The sequence below is a fragment of the Artibeus jamaicensis genome, unplaced genomic scaffold, assembly GCF_021234435.1.
Source record: "Artibeus jamaicensis isolate MK-2021 breed Jamaican fruit bat unplaced genomic scaffold, CSHL_Jam_final contig_923, whole genome shotgun sequence".
Lineage (NCBI taxonomy): Eukaryota > Metazoa > Chordata > Mammalia > Chiroptera > Phyllostomidae > Artibeus > Artibeus jamaicensis.
This window is the reverse complement of record NW_026522014.1, coordinates 6,016,516-6,037,314: the sequence shown is the minus strand read 5'-3', so window position 1 is coordinate 6,037,314 and position 20,799 is coordinate 6,016,516. Positions and strand designations below refer to the sequence as shown.

Here is a 20,799-nt window from a genome sequence, read left to right as displayed (position 1 = left end):
CAATGAACCCTTCAGCCAAACCGGTAAGAGGGGCAGAGCCAACAGCAGAGTGGGGTCAGGCAGGAAAGACCTGCTGGACCGACCTGGGCGCGCATGACCCAGGCGCATGACCCAGGCGCATGACCCAGGCGCGCCACCCAGGTGCACTGGCAGCTGTGGGCGGATCCCAGGTGTGGAGTAGTGGGCAGACCCACTGAGGACTGACTGCAGTCACACATTCACACGCAGATAAACCGTAAACCAGTGAAAGAGCCACCAGTGAGATGGACCACGCAGGCCCCAGCAGCCAGAAGCGGCAGAGGGGACAGCCATTGTCCCTCTCTGACCCCACCCCCACATACAGCATCACAACCCAGCCACCTGGGTGGCCCTGCCCTGGTTAACACCTAAGGCTCCACTCCTCACACGTAACAGGCACAAACAGATCAAATCATGGCTCAAGAACAACTCAGAGCCCCAGAACCGATAAATCTAAGTGACCAAGAAATAGCCAAACTTTCAGATGCACAGTTCAAAACACTGGTGATCAGGATGCTCACAGAACTGGTTGATCATAGTCACAAATTAGAGGAACATATGAAGGCTAAACTAATTGAAATGAATGGAAATGTACAGGAAACCAATAGCAATGGAAAGGAAACTGGGACTCAAATCAAAGGAGTGGACCAGAAAGAGGAAAAAAATGACCAAACAGAAAAGAATGAAAAAACAGGAATTCAAAAAAATGAGGAGAGGCTTAGGAACCTCTAGGACATCTTTAAACATTCCAACATCTGAATTATAGGGGTACCAGAAGGGGAAGAGGAACAGCAACCAGTGGAAAACTTATTTGAACAAATAATAAAGAACTTCCCCAATCTGGCAAAGGAAATAGACTTCCAGGAAATCCAGGAAGCTCAGAGAGTCCCAAAGAACTTGGACCCAAGAAGGAACAAACCAAGGCACATCATTACATTAGCCAAGATTAAAATGAGGAGAGAATCCTAGAAGCAGCAAGAGATAAGGGGAGAGTCACCTACAAAGGAGTTCCCATCAGACTGTCAGCTGATTTCTCAAAAGAGACCTTATAGGCAAGAAGGGGCTGGAAAGAAGTATTCCAAGTCATGAAATCCAAAGACCTACAACCAAGATTGCTCTATGCAGCAAAGCTTTCATTTAGAATGGAAGGAAAGATAAAGTGCTTCTCAGATAAGATCAAATTCAAGGAGTTCATCATCACCAAGCCCTTATTATATGAAATGTTAAAGGACTTATCTATGAAAAAGATGACAAAAAATATGAACAGTTAAAGAACAGCAAACTCACAGTTATTAAGAACCATACCTAAAACAAAAGCAAACTAAGAGGACAGCAAGATCGGGAGCGAACTATAGAAATAAAGATCACATAAAGGGGTAGCAACAGGGGAGTGGGAGAAGGAGAAGGGGGGAGAAGGTACAGAAAATGAGTAGCATAGATGGTAGGTAAAAATAGGGGGGAGGGCAAGAATAGTATGGGAAATATAGAATCTAAAGAACTTGAGACACGTGGTCATAAACTAAAGGGGGGAATGGTGGGGGAGGGGGTGTGCAGGGTGGAGGGGAATGAAGGGGGGAATAGAATAACTGTAATGGCATAATCAATAAAATATATTTTTAAAAAATGATATTGAGCCCTGGCTGGTGTAGCTCAGTGGATCGAGCTCGGGCCTGCGAACCAGACAATCGCGGTTCGATTCCCAGTCAGGGCACATGCCTGGGTTGCAGACCAGTTCCCTGCAGGCCAGTTCCCAGCAGGGGAGGCACAAAAGGCAACCATACAATGATGTTTCTCTCCCTCTCTCCTTCCCTTCCCCTCTAGAGATAAATAAATAAAATATATTTAAAAAAAATGATATTGAATTAACCTTTGGGGAAAAAGTAAAAAGCAACCAGCTAGATCCCTTCCTTTCTCTTTCAAATTTCAAATATTACCAAGATTTCAATATTTAAAAAATAAAATTAAAACAAAACTAGAAGACAACATCTTTTTACATCATGAATTGAGATCTTCCCAAAACTCAAAAGCTGCGACTATAGAAAAACTGTATGAGGTTATTCACCGGACAAATTTCTGGCGGTGAAATTGCTGGTTCAAAGGTCTGTACAGGAAAAAAGTGTCTGTCATACAGAAAAAAAAAAAATCAATCTAATATAAAAACAGATTTTAGCCCTGTCTGGTGTGGCTCAGCAGATTGAGTGCCAGCCTGAAAACTAAAGGTTCACCAGTTGGATTCCCAGTCTAGGACACATGCCTGGATTGCGGGCCAGGTCCCCAGTAGGAGCCTCTGAAGAGGCAACCACACAAGCTGTCTCCCTCCCTTTTTCTTTCCTTTCCCCTCTCTCTAAAAATAAATAAATAAAATCTAAAAATAAAGTATAAAAAATACAAACAGCTTTTTAAAAAGGCATTTACAGAAAAGGAAAATACAGTGGTCAATGATGTTTAAATTTCATTCATATTAAAGAAACGTAAATTAAATAAAGATACTATTTTTAATCTAACATAGTGGCAAAACAAATTGAAGTTTAGTAACATCCAGTATTGACAGGGATATGAGAGAAAACTGGCACTCATACATTCTTTCTCACAATATTTACTATCTTTCAGAAGGGCAATTTGGCATTATCTTTTAAATTTTTATGCCTTGACCCATCATTTCGTAATTAGGAATTTCTCTTATGGTCACGATCTGAAAGATGTTCATGGCAGCCACAGCTATGTTTGTTTATTGACAAGGAACTATTTAAAAAATAACACAATCCATACCATCGAACATTCTGCAGCTATTAAAAACAATGACCAATAATGCAGTAATAAAAATCTTCGCACTTCTGGCAAAAACTATCACCTTTTGTTAGTAAGGTAAAACAAACCCAGTTGAAACCATAGGAAAAAAAAAATATACAGAAGAGAAAATGTTTTCCTTCCCAACTCTACACTAGTTCTCCCCAAAGGTAACTAGTACCACTTCTTGCATATCCTTGGGGAAAAAAAAGTAATGCCATATCAGCATACATGTATGTGTATCCTTTAATTTACATCAAAGATATGATACTCTAGATCCATTAGTCTCTGCTTTACCCCTTTCTCTTATTTTCTCTCATAACACAACCTCTTTTAACAACTGTGTAAGATAAAAGATTTATTTTTTAAGACAAAGCACTACTACAGTCTGTATCACATAACTGCATGCAGTTTAATTCTTCTGTATATATAAAAAAATTCTAAAAAATAAGTACACAACTCCTCCCCCAATCCAGTTTCACTTTCTGTGGTTTCAGTTGCCTGTGGTCAAAAAAATATTAAATGGAAAGTTCCAGAATCAACAATTAAGTTTTAAAAGGCACACTGTTCTAAGCAGCATGATGAAATCTCATGCTATCCAGCTCTATACCACCCAGGATGTGATTGTATATGCTCCCCTTCCATTAGTCGCTTTAGTAGTCAGGTTATCAGATCCACCAGTATTGATTAGTATGTTCAAGTAGTCCTTATTCTACTAAATAATGGCCCCAACGCACAACAGTAGTGTTGGTATCAAAGAGAAGCTGTAAAAAGTGCCTTCTTTAAGTGAAAAAGTATGTATGTGTAGGGGAAAAAAACAGTATATACAGGCATATCCTGTTTTATTGCACTTTGCTTTACTGTGCTTCACAGATGTTGATTTTTTTTTTTACAAATGGAAGGCAAAACCCTCCAGCAGTAAAATGATTATGACTGGCTTTATTGCAGTGACCTGGAACTGAACTCATAATATGTCCAAGGTATGTCTGTATAACAGGGTTTGGTATTATCCACAGTTTCAGGTATCCACTGGGGATCTTGGAGCACATGCTCCATGGATAAGGGGGAACTACTATGCACAAAATATTTAACAAGCAATATCTCTGAGCACTAAGACCCAGTAGCACAGGCAGGAAAAAAAATTTATCTTCATTTTATAACCTTTTTGTTTTAATTTTAAGTCAAGTACATACCTATCACTTTCCTGACAAGAAAAATAAAGGGAGTCTATTTTATATAGAGAGTGAAATAAGAAAAAATAAATTGCACTAATTTTCCTACACTTGTCACACGAAAAGACCTCCTGATCCTTTTTAGACTTCTCCAAGTTTCAGAATCATACGTACACAAGCCATTGCACCTGGACCATAGGCATCTCAGATTCAACATTCCAAAACAGACTTGTTCTCACTGCCTTCCTCCCTTAAGTCTGCTCATCTCACCTAAATTGCTGGTAATTACCTAAATTACTGACCAATAGGTTCCTACTTTACTAGCAGCCATCCAATTATCTAAAGTAGAAAACAGGAAGATATTTTTAACACTCTCCTTACCCTTATCCCACATCCAGTTACCAAATCTTGCCAATTTTATTTACTAAATATTTTTCTAACCCATCCTCTCCTATTTCTACTACTTGTCCTATTTCAGATCCTCCTCTCTCCCCTAAGGTACTGCAATATTTCACCAGTTTCCCTGACTCAAATGCTGTCTCTTCAATTCATCCCCATTCCGTCACCAAATGACCTATCTAAATGTCACTCCATGAATCCTCCGTGGAACCCCATTGCCTATAAGACAAAAATTACGTCCATGATAAATCCTTAATCTAGATTCTCTCCATGTTTCCCAACTAACATTTGATACTCCATACCCTATTAATTTATGCTTCAGCAATCCTTAACTATCTCTAGTTTGCTAAACATCCCAGTGAAGTTAGCTCCTCTATTCCTACTGTCTTCTCTGTCTACACAACAAACACCCTCTTCCCTCTACCACCTATGCCCCAACTTACAGAAGTCCCATTAAGCCAAGATTTCTTAAATTGGCACAAGTGACATCTTGAACTGAATAATTCTCTGTTGTGAGGGCTACTCTGATAACTGTCAGATGTTTAGCAGCATACTTGGCCTAAGCTCACTAGATACCAGCAGCACTCCCCCAAGTTGTGATGGGAGCTTTTTTTTTCTCCAAGGGACACTTCATATTTTCACACATTACAGATTTTGGCATGCATTTTCCCCTTGGACATTTGAATTAGCTGCAAAGTGAGAATTTAAGTACATATTAGAAACACATTTAGATTTTAAGATAAAATGCTAATTTCCCTTTTTTTTTCTTTTCCTTTTAAAAGAATGGCCTTAATCCCACTGTATTTTGGGTAAAAGAATTTTGTTATACTTTTCTTTCCATCCTGGCTTCCATCCACAAGCCTTTCTACTCGTATCTCAACAAATCTTAGTCACACAGTTATATTGGGAAGCTTATATTTTAAGTGAATCTTAAGTTCAGCATGGTTGTCCATCTTCCATTTAATGTTATACCTGCACTGTCACAAGAATTCCAATCAATGATTTTACCGCACAAAGACTACTTTAAATTACCATGGTTTGTAAAGTTCATAAGCTATATATAATGCAGCTGCTATTTTAGTGAGCACTAATCAATATACAAGTAGTAAAAGGTGTATGTCTAGTAACAAACGTTTGTATTTCTTTGACTTAGGTGAACGTTAACTCATTATACGTACACCTAAATAAGTCTGTGATAAAATTCTAATAATTTCTGAATACTGTATTCACTCAGAAATATATACTCTACACCAAAAAAGTATATTAAAAAAAGATACCTACCTTTAAATGGGTAGTAATCACAAAATATTTTTAAAATGCTAAGTCCTAATTTAAGAGATTCATTAAAACATAAATTCCAGGCATATTTACAAGAGACATTTAATACTTCTCTACTAGTACTGAAAAACTTTTCCTGTTAAGAACTTTAAATGAGTCACACTTTCCTTAGTAAATCACTGTTTTCCTTAAAATATAGTAAAAAGAGTTAACTGGTAACTCACAACTTTATATTCACTTAATTGCATATCAATATGTACTAAGACTGACAGAAAATAAAGTAAGTATAGTTTACTATAATACTTAGAATACATAAAACATCATGTGCACAAAGCTCATTTGACATCTATCCGATAAGGATGTGAAAAGCTAAATACCTCTTAAAAACTCAAGATTCCCACTGTCTAAACTTACACCAGAATTAAACAACTTGAAATCACGCACACTTTTTCCTGGTACCCAGACATATAGCTATCTGTTTTATGCCCGGCTTTTAGTCAATGAACATATTTCTATCCCTTACACATTGGTTAATTATTCGCTCTGATGCTTTAAAGACCTAACTTTATAACTAATTTTTAAATTCATAATGAAATCAATTCACAGGTAGTAATAGTTTCCAATCTGAGAAGCGTAAAAACGATACACCAAACATCTATAATGAATTCAGTGAACTAGTTTATACATCTAGTCAACGTTTCCAGAGCGTGTGATTTTTTTTTTTTTGGTCTATGTATTATTTTACAAAATAAAGGGAGAGGGTAAGAGGTAGAAGGTAAAACATAAATCCCCACTCCTAAATAACGTTCACCTTTTAAGAACATATAATTCATCCAAAAGCCGTACGGCCAACTTGTCAGCAGCTACTCATCAAATCATATTCGGTGGTAAAGTAGGGAGGTACTCTTTTCCTCCTCCAAGCGGTCAAAGCACAACCTGACTTGGTCATTCTGCCAAGGCAGAGATATTTAAAAATACGTATTTCTCACAAACCTGACGTTCCAAGAAGCCCCAGAGGAAGTCCCCGGCACTCGTGGAAGGCGCCCACTCCCTGGAAGCTCAGGTGGCGCGGCAGCCCGGAGGCTCTCGCGGAAGGTGCCCACACCTGAGCGACAGGTCCCGCTCGACCCACCGGCTGGAGGGCGCCCGGAAGACCCGGCCGGGCAGGACCGCTAAGTGGTCCCGCCGTAAACCGGGTGCAGCCGGGGTCTCACCGTCGTCGCCCGACGGCAGACACGGAGCGGGGAGGTGGAAGGCGCGTGGAAGCAAACGGGAAGGACCCACGGCGAAAAGGACGCAATAATTTAACCAAATAGCGGACGGCTAGGCAGGCGGACCCAATGGCAGTTCGCAGAAGCGCCCGGAGCAGGAAGTGCCCCGCACTGTCTTCAGGAGCCCGCACCTCCCCGACTCCAAGACACCTGTTTGGCTTGCCCGGGGTTTGGTTCCACCCTCCAGGCTCCCCCGCCCCAGACACACACTCCGAAATGGAGGAGGGAGAGGGGGAACCAAGACCTAGGACTCGCAGCCTGAGGGCGCCTCCGCCGGCCGTACCTGACATCAGCTACAGCTCCCTCTCGCCCCTCCGGGGGGGCGGAGAGGAGGACCACACGAGACCGGCGACCTTCGCTCTCCCCGGCAGCCGCTGAAGTAGCTTGCGGCCGCTAGTCCGGGCCGCCTGCTGCCGCCTGGATTATTCCCCCGCAACGGCAGCGGCGGCCTGAGGCTCCCAGCGCGCGCTCCCGCCCTCTCGCTCCGCCCCTCCCCGCTGCGCGTCCCGGCCGCGGCCCGCAGACGGCGCAGGCGCCACTCAGGGGTCTCCGATCGCTTACGTCGCCGCCGCCGCACCAGCCCCAGCGGTGGGGAACGCGAAGGGGGGGCTGGGGGGCGGAGCTACGGAGACGTGCGGATGCGGGGATTGGCTGCCGAGCTCACGCCTCGCCCTTTTGCGTAGGGGTCTGGGAAGTCAGATCTGGGAGCGGTGGTCGTAGCCCTGTGGCGGCACTGCATTGCTGGCCTTCACTGTTCCCTTCCAGCTGTAGGGTCTGGCACAAGCCCGGACCTTAAGAGGGACTACAGCAATGAGACAGCCCGGACAGAAGCTGGGGGCGCCTTATGGACCTTTTTCTGAGGGACGGGATGTACCCCTGCAGGAGTCTTGACCTCTAGTCTGCTTTTACTCTGTTTTTCCCGTTTCCCCTACTCCACCCTCGTGCTCTCTTTACTCGGCATCTGTCAGGCCTTAATGAAAGGAAATACAGCAAGATGAGGTATGCAAACGAGTGCTGGGTAACCAGTTCTGTGAACTAGGAAGGGCTGAAAATTCAGTAATAATACTACAAAGCCATCTGTAGGCACACGTGGTCTTAAGTTCTGCCATTACTTATGTGCTGTCAGGCAATGGCAGGAGAAGCTTCCTCAGGGCTTTGCAAAACTTAGCTCCTCTTTAGTTGGCAAAAAAAAAAAAAAAAAAAAACACTGAATCGGAAAGTTATGTTTGAGTGAGAGGGAGGAGCCTGTCGGGCCATAGAGGCAACGGAAACAATCAGAAGATTGGGGTAAGGTCTTGGATTTATCCGGGTTAATCATCATCTACAAGGCCTAACTTGAAGGTGAGAAAGCTATCTACTTCCTTTAAATGCCCTCCTAAGGCAGTTCTATAGTGGCTTTTAGCAAAGCTATTAGGAGTGTAGAATCGGCTGGAATCTTGGACGTTCTGCCTATTAGTTGTGTAGTCTAATTGTTACTTAACATGCCTGGGAGAAACAAGAAACAACATCCTTAAGTTATTGGTGTTGTTATTTTTCTCTGTTTAAATTCTGCTCTAGTGTAGTTTTCCAGGATATGCCATTAAATAGATAAAAAAGAAACTTTCAAAAGAATTTTAAAACATCTAGTGATTCTTATCGAAACCTCTCATTTTTCTGATGAGAAAGCCGAGGTCAGAGAGATAAACTGATAGGCTTACGCTAGAAGTGCAAAGATCCGGATGTTCAGTTTTCTGCTCTTTCCCTGGCCGACACCTCCAGACTTCGTTTCGTCCTTACCTCCATTCCCGGCCTTCCCTTCCATTGCTGCTGTAAAACAGGGAAAGGAACGCCCTCAGAAGTCACTGTTAGAAAGGAAAGCAAAAAAAAAAAAAAAAAACCAAAACCCTCATTTCAATTTCATTGAAATTTATAATGATTAAGGAATAACGTTTTCTAATGAGCAAAGATAAGAAATGTTTAAGGATAAATTCATCCACAGCACATCTAAAAATTACTGGCAACAAGGCATGTTGATTTGAAGAATACCAGATAAGGTCAGTCTGTCCCACCCCCTTAGGTATTTTTGAAAATAGCTACTATTTTGATGAAAACAACACATACTACTCAAACAAATAGTGTTTTCCCAAATCTCATAATCCAAAGATAACCATTTTAAAATTTATGTTCTACTCTTCCATACATCTCCAAGAATAAAAAAGACATAAAGACATATAAATACATTACTTTCTAAACTGGATCTTATGTACACAGTTCTTTTCTAACTGAACAGTATGTCATGAATAACCACTTTTAAAAGTTGCATAACATCCATTAAGTGGATATATCATCATTTATCTAACCAGTATTCTATTGATTGACATTTATGTTTTTTCCCAAATGTTTGCTATTTTTAACAACTCTGATGAACTTCCTCATACATGTCCCTTTTTGTACAACTATGCGGTTAATTATCTTTTGGGACAATTTCCTAGAAGTGATATTTTCGTCCACCAATTCTTTTGTCCAACATTATCCACTAGAAAAAAGAAAGTGTGGCTGCTATGAAAAATATACTTTATACGTGGGACTCAAAACCAGATTCTCCCATTTGAAACACAGATAAACCTCAGACAGTGTTGTCAGTTTGGTGTGGTGTTTCAGTAGCATGTCTCAGAGCTCTTTGGGGCAGAGTAACGTGTGCCGAGGCCCCTTGGAGCAGGGTGATTGACACTTATAGTTGTTTAAAGCAATAACCTTTCTTTCTTACTAGTAGAATTCTTTTTTTTTTTTTCAGGTTTACAGTGTATCCAGTTAAAAATCTTTACTTCCCCAGACTCTTATAAGCCATGGTTGGCCATGTGGCCTGTAATAAAATTAAAGTGGGTATTTCTAGGAGGGACTCAAAGCTTCATGGAAGAAATGGTCACTTAGTCATTGAACCTGTACCCATTCCTTTTCTTACCAGGAGCAATGGCATGATCCTGGAGGCAGAACAGCCATAGTTCAACCATAATAACAAAAGCCCCACACACTATTAATAGCATACGAAGTACAAGGTGCTTGTTTCATGATAGCTTTGGAGAGCCAACTTACCAGTTCTGGACTGCCCATTTCTGGACTTGTTGGGTGAGGGAAGATGAATTCCTCCTATTTAACGTTTTGTTATTCAGCTTTTCTATTATAAGCACTGAATGCAATTCCTAGCTGGTATATTAAGATAGATGAAGTCATCATTTATTTAGCACTATGTAGTATTTTCAATAAACAGGGTGAGATGGAAATGGGGACACAATGCAAACAAGCAATAACAACATTAAGAAACCACTCTCTGATAGACTTAGTTTTTCTTTCAATACCCAAATATTACAATTAATAAATCATTTAGTAATATTAGATTAAGTTCTGTAAAGTAAATTATGTTCACTGGTATAGCAGGTTTAAAATATGTCCACAAGTTCTTTGATACTTCTTCCTTCAAAAGGTGGAACTGAATTCCCCTCACTGTGAATTTGAACTGTAGTTAGTGACTTGTTCTCATGAATAGAACATTTGAGAAATGACATAGTATGATTTTGGGGGTGGGGGAAAGCATTATAAAACGTATAGAGGCCCACACTATGAGTGATTAAGGATTTTAGCCAACAGCTAGTATGGAACTGAGGACTCCTGACAACAGCAAGGTGAGTGAGTTTGGGAGCAGATCTTCTAGCCCTAGTCAAGCCTTCAGATGACTGCATCCCTGATCATCTTAGGGACCTCAAGAGAGAACCTGAGCCAGAACCACTCAGCTGAGGTGCTCCTGAATTCTTGGTCAAGAGAAATGGTGAGTTAACAAATGGTTGTTTTAAGCCATTACATTGGGGATAATTTCTTATGCTGCAGAAATAACTAATAGAGTTAGGTATAATAGTGCCTAACACAATGCTCAGCACGTACAGGGTCTGGCATAAATAACACCCCTTTTTTATTACATAATATCTTACAAAACCATAAGCATGTAATTCTGTAACATAACAATATACTGAAGCACACTATATGCATTTTAGGTGAAACATTCGAATTAAAATTGTAAATTATTATGCTGATATTATTGCTCTACCAACCAAACTCAAGCAGGCCTTATTTCTGCTGGGCCCTGTATTTTAGTGTTTAATTATTTGCTGTTTGAATAAAAAACAATTGGATGAAGTAGAATGTTTCTTTTTCACTTTAAACAGTAACATACGATGCTGGTGTTATCTTTGATCCCTGACACCTGTATTACATAAGCATTTTCTGACATGATCATAGAGCAGGGATGTCAAACTCATTTTCACTGGGGGCCGCATCAGCCTTGAGGTTGCCTTCAAAGGGCTGAATGTCATTTTAACTCCTTAACAGCTAAAGAATAGTTACATTTATACAGTCCTAAAATTATTTTGGCCCTTTGAAGGCAATTGTGAGGCTGATGTAGCCCCCAGTAAAAATGAGTTTGACATCCCTGTCATAGAGAAATCAATTGTGAATCTTTCTGAGATCTAAGCATTGACAGTCCTGGAAGAAATATGTAGTGAATAGAGCAGTAGAACCCTTGAGACTTGAATAATGCTCTCAATTTTGTCACTGATTAGCTGATGGCCCAGGGCAAGTCATTTAAGTTCTCTAAATCTCAATTCCCTTACCCAGAATTTGGGGGAAATAATCCAAACTTGCCTCAAAAGGTAGTCAGTGAGCTTAAATGTGACAGTATAATTGTAAAGCATTGACATGCTTTTAATTACATTAGGCTCATGAGGTCTATCCTATTTTATTTTTAAGCAATTAAACATTAAATATTTTTTTGAAGAGTACATATTCACTTTTACTTGAATGCGTGTATGTGAAGGGGAGAAGCTTGAAAGAGTTTTATACAATGGTCTGCTGGCAAATATTTAACAACCAGTTCTCTAAAAAATATTTACTTATATGTGTACATATCAATGTACATTAATTTAGAATAAATCTTACTGATGTAAGGATGTATAGCTCACAATTTTATAAAAAATAACAAAATATAAAATTCTTTGTGTTGAATTTTCATAGCCAAATGATTCTCACATAGTGCTTTCATTAGTTTTTGCTGTGCTCTTGTATCCAAAGTCAAATTACAGTTCAGCATCAAATATTCTAGGTGTGTATACCACAAGACTTCTTTCAAGAGGTAGTGACTGATTTTACTGTGTTCCTTTGTAAAGTATTAACATCATTTATAGTAAGCGGTTAGGGATTAAGAATGTGGCATGTTGGTAGGTTATTAAATGTCAGATCTCATTTTATTAGCCTGTTGAAAATTTATTGTACTTTTAAAAGAATGCATAATCATGACTGGCTTTTTTCTTTTCATGAATTAATTTGTAATTGTGGTTGGGTGTGTGCCCTTCTTTATGGTAACAGTGGCAGTTAAACATACTTAGTAATAAACATACAGTTAACCAATAATTTGCTCTGCGCCTAAGAGTTTATCCTAGAACAAAATTTCACCCCGCAGCAAGAAAATAAATGGTAGACTACATGTATTTCTTCTTTATAAATGAGGACATCAGAGGTAGAGATTAATTATTGACAATGCCCAACTTGGGGGGGGTATGGCTAACCCCACAGGTGAATGAATGTGTGAGGATAAGTAAGATGGAGCCTCAGTGTAAGATTCAAGTCCCAATTATGTAGTGGATGTATTACCCAAACTCCCTGGTTTTGTCTTAGACATTGTTGTTCTTTCTTGCATTCTGCTCTTCAGCTATGACTCCAAATCAGCTGAAACTACTGGCTTAATTAGACAGTTTATTGGTGTTTGGAAACAGCCCCTGCTACCTATAATTTTTATTTATTTAAGTAGGAAGAATCCTAAGAAGAAAAGGGCAGAGCTTCCCTTTCTAGACATTATATGCTTTTCAACTGAGCTTCTCATCTCATATCAAAATGCCTGCCGGGATAAGGTATTTTTACCTTATGGAATCTAAAGAGAGCACTTATCAAACAGTTTTTATTCCTTACAGCTACATCTTCACAAAATCTACCAAAACTTTGAGATTGTTGCAGAGGTTAGTGTTATTTTCTGAATTCAGCAACACATGCAGTGTATAAAGGTGGAGAATGGAGCAGAGGAAGAAATAAAGAAAAAAAAAGTCTAGGAAATACTTCTAACCTCAAGGGAAGAGGACTCAGCATGACTCACAACATACTAGCTTAAAAGCAGAGACAGCCACATGTGTGCTGAGGAACTCCTGTCATCTAGAGAAATGGTCTCTACTTAGGAGGAGGGGCTCCCTGAGGTGACTTGGTGTTTCTCTAGTTCTCTGGAATGAGAATCAGGATGTTCTTTAATTATTTTCCCTAGTGGCTCAACAAGAGCAAAGGACATTTGTTGTAAATGGAATAGGTGAAGCTGGCTTTAGTTTAAAGTCCCTAAGTAGTAGAACATTTATAAATATGCACGTTCATTCCATTATTGTAAAGAACTGACTGACAAATTTTAGCTGCATAATGTGGCACTTTTTTTCTTTCTTTTAAGTTGTATCTAAATGTATTTAAATTTAAAAATGGGTTGTGACCGGTATCTTTTGGGGTTTCTGTCCATTCTTGATAGAAAAGCTTTCCCTTTCTCGCCCATTTTCCCCTCAATTCCTCCTACAGGTTGGGTCCCCATAGCTTTGTATATGAGAAATCCCTTCTTACTTCCTGGCCACAGCTGATTCAACGGGTTTTGGTTCTTTAAGGAATATGAATCAACCAGATTCTCTCTGGAAATTTGGAATTGGGAGAGAGAGAGGCCTCAGTTACTCTCTGTTGAATGAACACTGAAACTGTAACAGGGGCTTGTAACCCAAACATAAACCCAAGGTGAGGGGAACCCAGTCTGCAGGGAGAGACAGAAATGAAGCAGAGTATCTGAGAAGAATAAGGGCCCAGAGCTCTGTGGACCCCGAGAGAGAGATAAAACAAGGAGAGAGTCACTTTCTAGCTTCTCGCAGATTTCCCATCACCCCCTTCCGGCAGATGGCCTGCCTGCTCAGGAGTCCTATGAATCCCTCACTGCATTCTTATATTAAATTACAGTTTTTTTGGTTAAGTTAATGTGAATGGGTAATTTTCCCATTCTTTAAAATACATTTCTTGCCTTCATTTAAGAGAGATCTAAATATTTTTTTCACTTATAAGAACTGAAAATCATTTTGAAACCTTTGGTGTGAGGAATAATATAAAGCTTATGAAAAGCAGGCAAAAATTATAATCTTTTGTATACAATAAGCAAAATGGCAAAGTGGGAAGCCCCAAGTTCTTTTCTCACATAGCAACTATCAGAACCAATTTTGTGAGAACTCTATAAAACACTTAAAAGTTTACAGCAACCAAGTGAGCACTGAATCAAGAAAAAGGCACTTCAACGCAGCAGGAAAATTTTGTGGTGATTTTACTTGTCTTCCCCCTACCTCCTCCCCTGCATGGGAACTGTCTTATAATGTCAGTAGTCTTAAAGCAGCAGCAGTCATAATGCTGCTGCAGTCAGTTGTGAAGAAGCAGCAGTCTGAAACTGGTAGCAGTCTTAAAGTGGCAGCATCCTGTGTTCTCAGGGTGGCATTGTTCCCTTGATTCTGGAGGGAGCAAAGCTGACCTTGCTCACAGACTGTTGTGATATCTGTTCTAATCTATCTGGGGGTGCTAGGAACTGAATTGTATCCTCCAAAATTTAATGTTGAAGTCCTAACCTACAATGTGACTGTAGGGTCCATGAAAAGGAGATAAAAATTAATGAGGTCATAAGGGTGAGAGCCTGGTCTGATAAGGCTAGTGCCCTTATAAGAAGAAGAGTTATAAGAGCTGTCTCTCTCTCAGTCAGGTGAGGACACAGTGGGAAGGCAGCTGTCTGTAAACCAGAAAAAAGAACCCTCATCAGAAACTGAATTGGCTGGACGCTTGATATTGGACTTTCTAGTCTCCAGAACTGTGAGAAATAAATTTCTGTTGTCTGAGTCATCCAGGCTGTGGCATTTTGTTATGGCAACCCAATTAGACTAATTAATACAGGGAACAACCTGAAGGATTGAAGCAAATTGTCCTGCTGTGTTTTGCCTAACTCGGAGCTCAGGTGAAAAAGCTGGAAAACAATGCAAGCCAAATTAATAACCCTCAGACAGCTGGGGCAGGGAATACAGTGAAATTTACAATATGCTGTCTAAGGCAAAAGATGGAAAGGGTTTCTTTAGAAAGTTATGACATTCAAAAGCAACCATGGATATAGAGGAATTTAGAAAGCCATATGCATGCCCAGGGTAAATATGTTCTCAGAAAAAAATCTTAAGAGACCCTAAGCTTTTTACCTTGAGCTGATCCCTTGGCACAGTGCAAGCCTGGCAAATTGAAGGAGGGCCCTGGCTTGGAGCCAATTTGCAAAGACCGGGAGGTTCCCAGCATTCTAGGAAATTTCTATCAAATCGTAAGCTGTATACAGCTAAGGAGCACAGACTTTAGTGACCACGTTGACAGGAATACAACAATCTTTGCAATAATAATTTGGGTAGGAAATTAAATAAACAGACTACTACAGCCTTCAACAACCCAAAAATAGTAAACCCTGGCAAAGGGGGAGAATCATTATATTAGTCCAATGTCCAGTTTTTATCAGAAAAAAATCACAATGGGAATCCGGCCAAGATGGAAGCATAGGTAGATACACTTTGCCTCCTCACACAATCAAAAGAAGGACAACAATAAATTTAAAAACAAAAAATAATCAGAACTGCCAGAAAATTTAACTGTATGTATTTAAATTTAAATTTAACTGGAAGTCCAACAACCAATGAGTTAAAGAAGAAACATTCACTCAGACTGGTAGAAGGGGCAGAGATGGGTAGGAGGGGCAGAGATGGGCAGCTGGGGCAGAGAGGACTCATGGCAAGGCAGCAGTGGGAAGAATGGGTGGTTCCATATTTGTGTGCAGATAAACCAGGAGAGACAACTGGGGAGCAAGACACACTGCACAACCCTGGGGTCCAGTGTGGGAAATAAAGCTTCAAAACCTCTGACTATAAAAACCTGTCGGTGTTGCAGTGATAGGAGAGACTCCCAGCCTCACAGGAGGTTTCACTGAGAGACCCACAGGGTCCTAGAACATACACAAACCCACCCACCCAGGAATCAGCACCAGAAGGGCCCAATTTACTTGTGGGTAGTGGAGGAAGTGATGAAAACCAGAGAGCTGAGCAAGGGGCCGTGTTCCCTCTTGGAACCCTCCCCCACATACAGTGCCACAATGCAGCAATGTGGGTTGCCCCACCCTAGTGAATACGTATGGCTCTGCCCCTTACTATGTAACAAGCACACCAAGACAAAAAAAATTTGGCCCAAATGAAAGAACAAATCAAAGCTCCAAAAAATAGAACTAAGCAATGAAGAGACAGCCAACCTATCAGATGCACAGTTCAAAACACTGGTAATCAGGATGCTCACAGAAATGGTTGAGTATGGTCACAAAATAAAGGAAAAAGTGAAGGCTATAGAAAGTGAAATGAAGGAAAATGTACAGAGAACCAACAGTGACAGGAAGTAAACCAGGACTCAAATCAATGATTTGGAACAGAAGGAAGAAATAAACATTCAACTGGAACAGAATGAAGAAACAAGAATTCAAAAAAATGTGGAGAGGCTTAGGAACCTCAAGGACAATTTTAAATGTTCCAACATCCAAATTATAGGGATTGCAGAGGTGAAAAAGGAAGAGCAAGAAGTTGAAAATTTTTTGAAAAAATAATGAAGGAGGACTACCCTCATCTGGCAAAGGAAATAGACTTCCAGGAAGTCCAGGAAGCTCAGAGAGTCCCAAAGAAGTTGGACCAAAGGAAGCACACACCAAGGCACATCATAATTACATTAGCCAAGATTAAAATTAAGGGTAGAATCCTAGAAGCAGCGAGAGATTAGACAGTTACCTACAAAGGAGCTCCCATAAGACTAGTAGCTGATCTCTGAAAAGAAACCTTGCAGTCAAGAAGGAGCTAGAAAGAAATATTCCAAGTGATGAAAGGCAAGGTCCTACATCCAAGATTAGTCTATCTAGCAAAGCTATCATTTAAAAAAAATGATGGAAGGGCAGATAAAGTGCTTCCCAGAGAAGGTCACGTTAAAGGAGTTCATCCTCACCAAGCCCTTACTATATAAAATGTTAAAAGGACTTATCTAAGAAAAAGATAATCATAAATATGAACAGGAAAATGACAACAAATTCACAACTTTCAACAACTGAACCTGAAAAAAAAAAGCAAACAATTAGAACGGGAGCAGAATCACAGAAATGGAGATCACATGGAAGGTTAACAGTGGGGAGGGGAATGGGGGAGAATAATGGAAAAGGTACAGGGAATAAGAAACATAAAGGATAGGTACAAATAGACAAGGGGAGGTTAAGGATAGTATGAAAGATGGAGAAGCCAAAGAACTTATATGTATGACCCATGGACATGAACTAAGGTGGGGGAATATTGATGGGAGTAGGGTACAGGCCAGAGAGGGATAAAGGGGAGAAAAAATATGGGATAACTGTAATACATAATCAATAATTAAAAAAAGAAAAATTACAAGGCATACAAAGAATCTAACTTTTAGTTACCACATTATAGTAATTCAATTTTCAGTTTTTATTAAAAAATTACAAAGAAACAAGAAAATGTGGCTCATTCAAAGGAACAAAATAAATTGATAGAAACCATCTTTGAGGAAGTTCATACATTGGCACTACCAGACAAAGATTTTAAAACAACTGTCTTATGCTCAAAATACTAATGGAAAACATGAGCAATGAGCTAAAGGAAATGTGGAAAATAATGTATGAGCAAAATGATAATATCAATAAAGAGGTAGACATAAGCAAACGAAGAGCTTGTTATCAACCTTAATGTCTTCAGCGAGTTCCCAGGCAGCATGTAGCTGACTCCCTGAATCAAGGAGGCAGAACTCAGAATGGGGAATACATTGATGGATCAAGTTCACAGGAGTGAGAAACTGAGAAGAGAGATGTGTACAGAGAAAAGTGACAAGAAGATAAATAAAAAGGAGCTAAACACAAATTCTGGAGCTGAAGAGTACAATAGTAACCACAGCTTGGACAAACTTGGCTGTTAGACAAAATAGATTTTATGCAAAAGACTCTAGGTCTGGTCCTCCATCAGGAGATGGTGTCCCTTAACTCAAATCATAAAATTTGTCACAGTTTAATGTGAAGATCTAGGGCTTTGAAGTAAGATTGATGGGTGTAAATTATAGCGATAAATAAAAATAACAGTGACTAACACTACTAATTAAAGTGGAGAAAGCTCTTAAGAGGGAAGAACTCAGAGTCTAGGCTGCCTTACATGACCTCTGCTGCTTTCTTACTATATGTTAGGCACTATATTATGTTTTAGGCACCATACTAAACACTGATGTCACTGATTTACTTTAAACTTCACACCAACCCTCTGAAGTAGGTGTTAATCAACCATATTAATTGATAGAGAAACTAGTCTCAGAGATTAAGCACTTGTAAGTAGTATAATGGGGATTTCAACCCAGGTTTTTAAAAACTGCTTCATCAAGGTAGAATTCACATTCAATAACTAGCTATACACATATAAGGTGTATAATACGATATTTTGTCATGTGTACACCCATGAAACCATTACCACAATCAAGACAGTAAATGTATTTATCAATCCCCAAAGTTTTCTCATGCCACTCCCCATCCCACCCAATCTCCAAGCAAAGACTTACTTGCTTTTGCACTGTATATTAGTTTGCATTTTTTAGAATTATATAAATGGAATCATATAATGTATTCCCTCTTTTGTCTGGCTTTTTTACTTAGCATAATTCCTTTGAAATTAAACCGAGTTGTTGAGTTTATCAGTGGCACCTTCCTTTCTACTGCGGAGCAGTATTCCATTTATCTACTGCTGAGATAAATTCCATAAGGATTTATCACAATGTGTATATCCATTTACCTGCTGATGGATATTTAACCCAGTTGTTTCTGACTCAAGATCTTTGCTACATTCCCCCCAGCCCCATAACTTTACTATGTGGTCTTAGAAAATGGAATTATTCTCTTTGAGCCTCAATTTCTCTCATTGTAAAGTGGCAGTAATATTATTTCCCACAGTATTGTAATTAGTAAATGAGATCATGTGAAATCACCTAGTACTGTGTCTGGCACACAGTAGGTGCTTATAAATATTTATTTATTCCTAACAAAGAAATATCTCCAGGAGAGAACCAAGAAAGAATGTAGCAATAATGCCTTTCTGTATTCTTTTCCCCTGCATTTCACCTCCTTCTAAAAACTTTCTCACTTTAATTTCCCCTGCTTGAATCTCACCTTCCCCCTGCACCATGAATACAGTATTCCCCTCTTCTTTCTAGTACAAATATGTACAACATACTTTTTTCTCATTCTGTAGCATGGCTGAAATAGTGATGTTTTCAACAAAAAGGGGTTGAAAGGTTTTTGTAAAGATTTCACAATTACATAAAACCAAGCAGAAAAAAAAATAGTCAGGGTGCCTAGATGCATGTTTCTATCCTGAGTAATTCCAGCAAAGTCAAAGAGTTTTACTTCTTTCTTTTCCATTTTTTATTTTGAAATAAATTTAGTTTTATAGGAAAGTTGCAAGAATAGTATAAAGAAAGTCTATACAAACTCTTCCTTGATTATTGTTTTAAAATTTTAACAATTCCCTTGAGCTATTCTCTTATTGTTCTGCCTCCAAAATGGAAGATAGTTGTGGGTTTGACAGAAAATATTTAATTAATTTAGTGTTGATTATATTAAATATAACAACAATAATAATTCCAAAAATTGCTTGCTGAATACCTAAGTGATAGACAACCTACTCAATATTTAACTTGGACTATATTGCCTTCTCTTTTTAAAAAAGACTTATTTATTTATTTATTTATTCTTAGAGAGAGGGGAAGTGAGGGAGAAAGAAATAGAAGGAGACAAACTTCTGTGTGCAAAAGATACATCGATTGTTTGCCTCTTGCATGCCCCCAACTGGGACCTGGCAGGCAACCGAGGCATGTTCCCTGACTGGGAATTGAACCAGCAACCTTTCAGTTTGCAGGCTGGCACTCAATCCACAGAGCCACATCAGCCAGGGCTATTACTTACTCCTAACATCTTTATAAGATAAGTACTACTATTACATCTATGTAGTAGATGAGGATATTGAGACAGAAAGTTTTGGAATCTTGCCCAAGGTCACACAATAATCTGTGATGTTGGATGCAAATGAAACCAAGTGGGTTCCTGTACAGTGTTTTTAATGCTAATCTTTTAAATCAGGCACCAGCAAACTACAGCCTTTTGGCTAAGTTCAGCCCATGAAAGAGCTTTATTTAGTCCCAGATCTGCTTGTGCAAGGATCACCCCTCCCTTACACAGGTGGGTGGGCACAACCCGGTCTGAGCTCCTTCCTACCTGGCTTCTGACTTTTGGTTTTCTGGCCATCTTCTCTCACTGGCTACTGTAATTTCTTTTCCTGCTCACAGAAAAATACCAGTCCAACCCATTAAGTTCTTTTTTTTTCATTATTTTTATTGATTATTCTATTACAGTTGTCCCAATTATTACCCCTTTGCTCTCCACTGACCTGCCCAGCCCCTACTCCCACAGTCAATCTCCACACCCTTGTCCATGTCCATGGGTCATTTATACATGTTCCTTGTCTAATACCTTCCCCTTCTTTCTACCCTAAACCCCCTTCAACCTCCCTTCTGGTCATTGTCATTCTGTTTCTTGTTTCCATGCCTTTGGCTCTATTTTGCTCATTTGTTTGTTTTGTTCATTAGGTTCCATTTATAGGTGAGATCATATGGTATTTTTCTTTCACTGCCTGATTTATTTC

General features: G+C 39.5%; 1 protein-coding gene and 1 long non-coding RNA gene across 3 annotated transcripts in view; one reads left to right on the top strand and one right to left on the bottom strand.

Annotated features, from left to right (window-relative positions):
- Positions 1-7,466, bottom strand: part of C1GALT1 (core 1 synthase, glycoprotein-N-acetylgalactosamine 3-beta-galactosyltransferase 1) — a 36,711-nt gene extending 29,245 nt beyond the window's left edge. Inside the window, exon 1 of one of the 2 annotated variants that reach the window (XM_037136690.2) lies at positions 7,209-7,466. In XM_037136690.2, the coding sequence (XP_036992585.1) occupies positions 7,209-7,215 (7 nt within the window). In that variant the 5' untranslated portion in view covers positions 7,216-7,466. The remainder of the gene's footprint in view (positions 1-7,208) is intronic. The other variant, XM_037136687.2, reaches the window with a different exon arrangement.
- Positions 7,467-7,633: 167 nt separating this feature from the next.
- LOC128625814 (uncharacterized) overlaps positions 7,634-20,799 on the top strand; it is a 31,932-nt gene continuing 18,766 nt past the window's right edge. The window contains exons 1-2 of the long non-coding RNA XR_008389640.1: positions 7,634-8,266; positions 10,657-10,727. This is a non-coding gene — a long non-coding RNA (uncharacterized LOC128625814). The remainder of the gene's footprint in view (positions 8,267-10,656; positions 10,728-20,799) is intronic.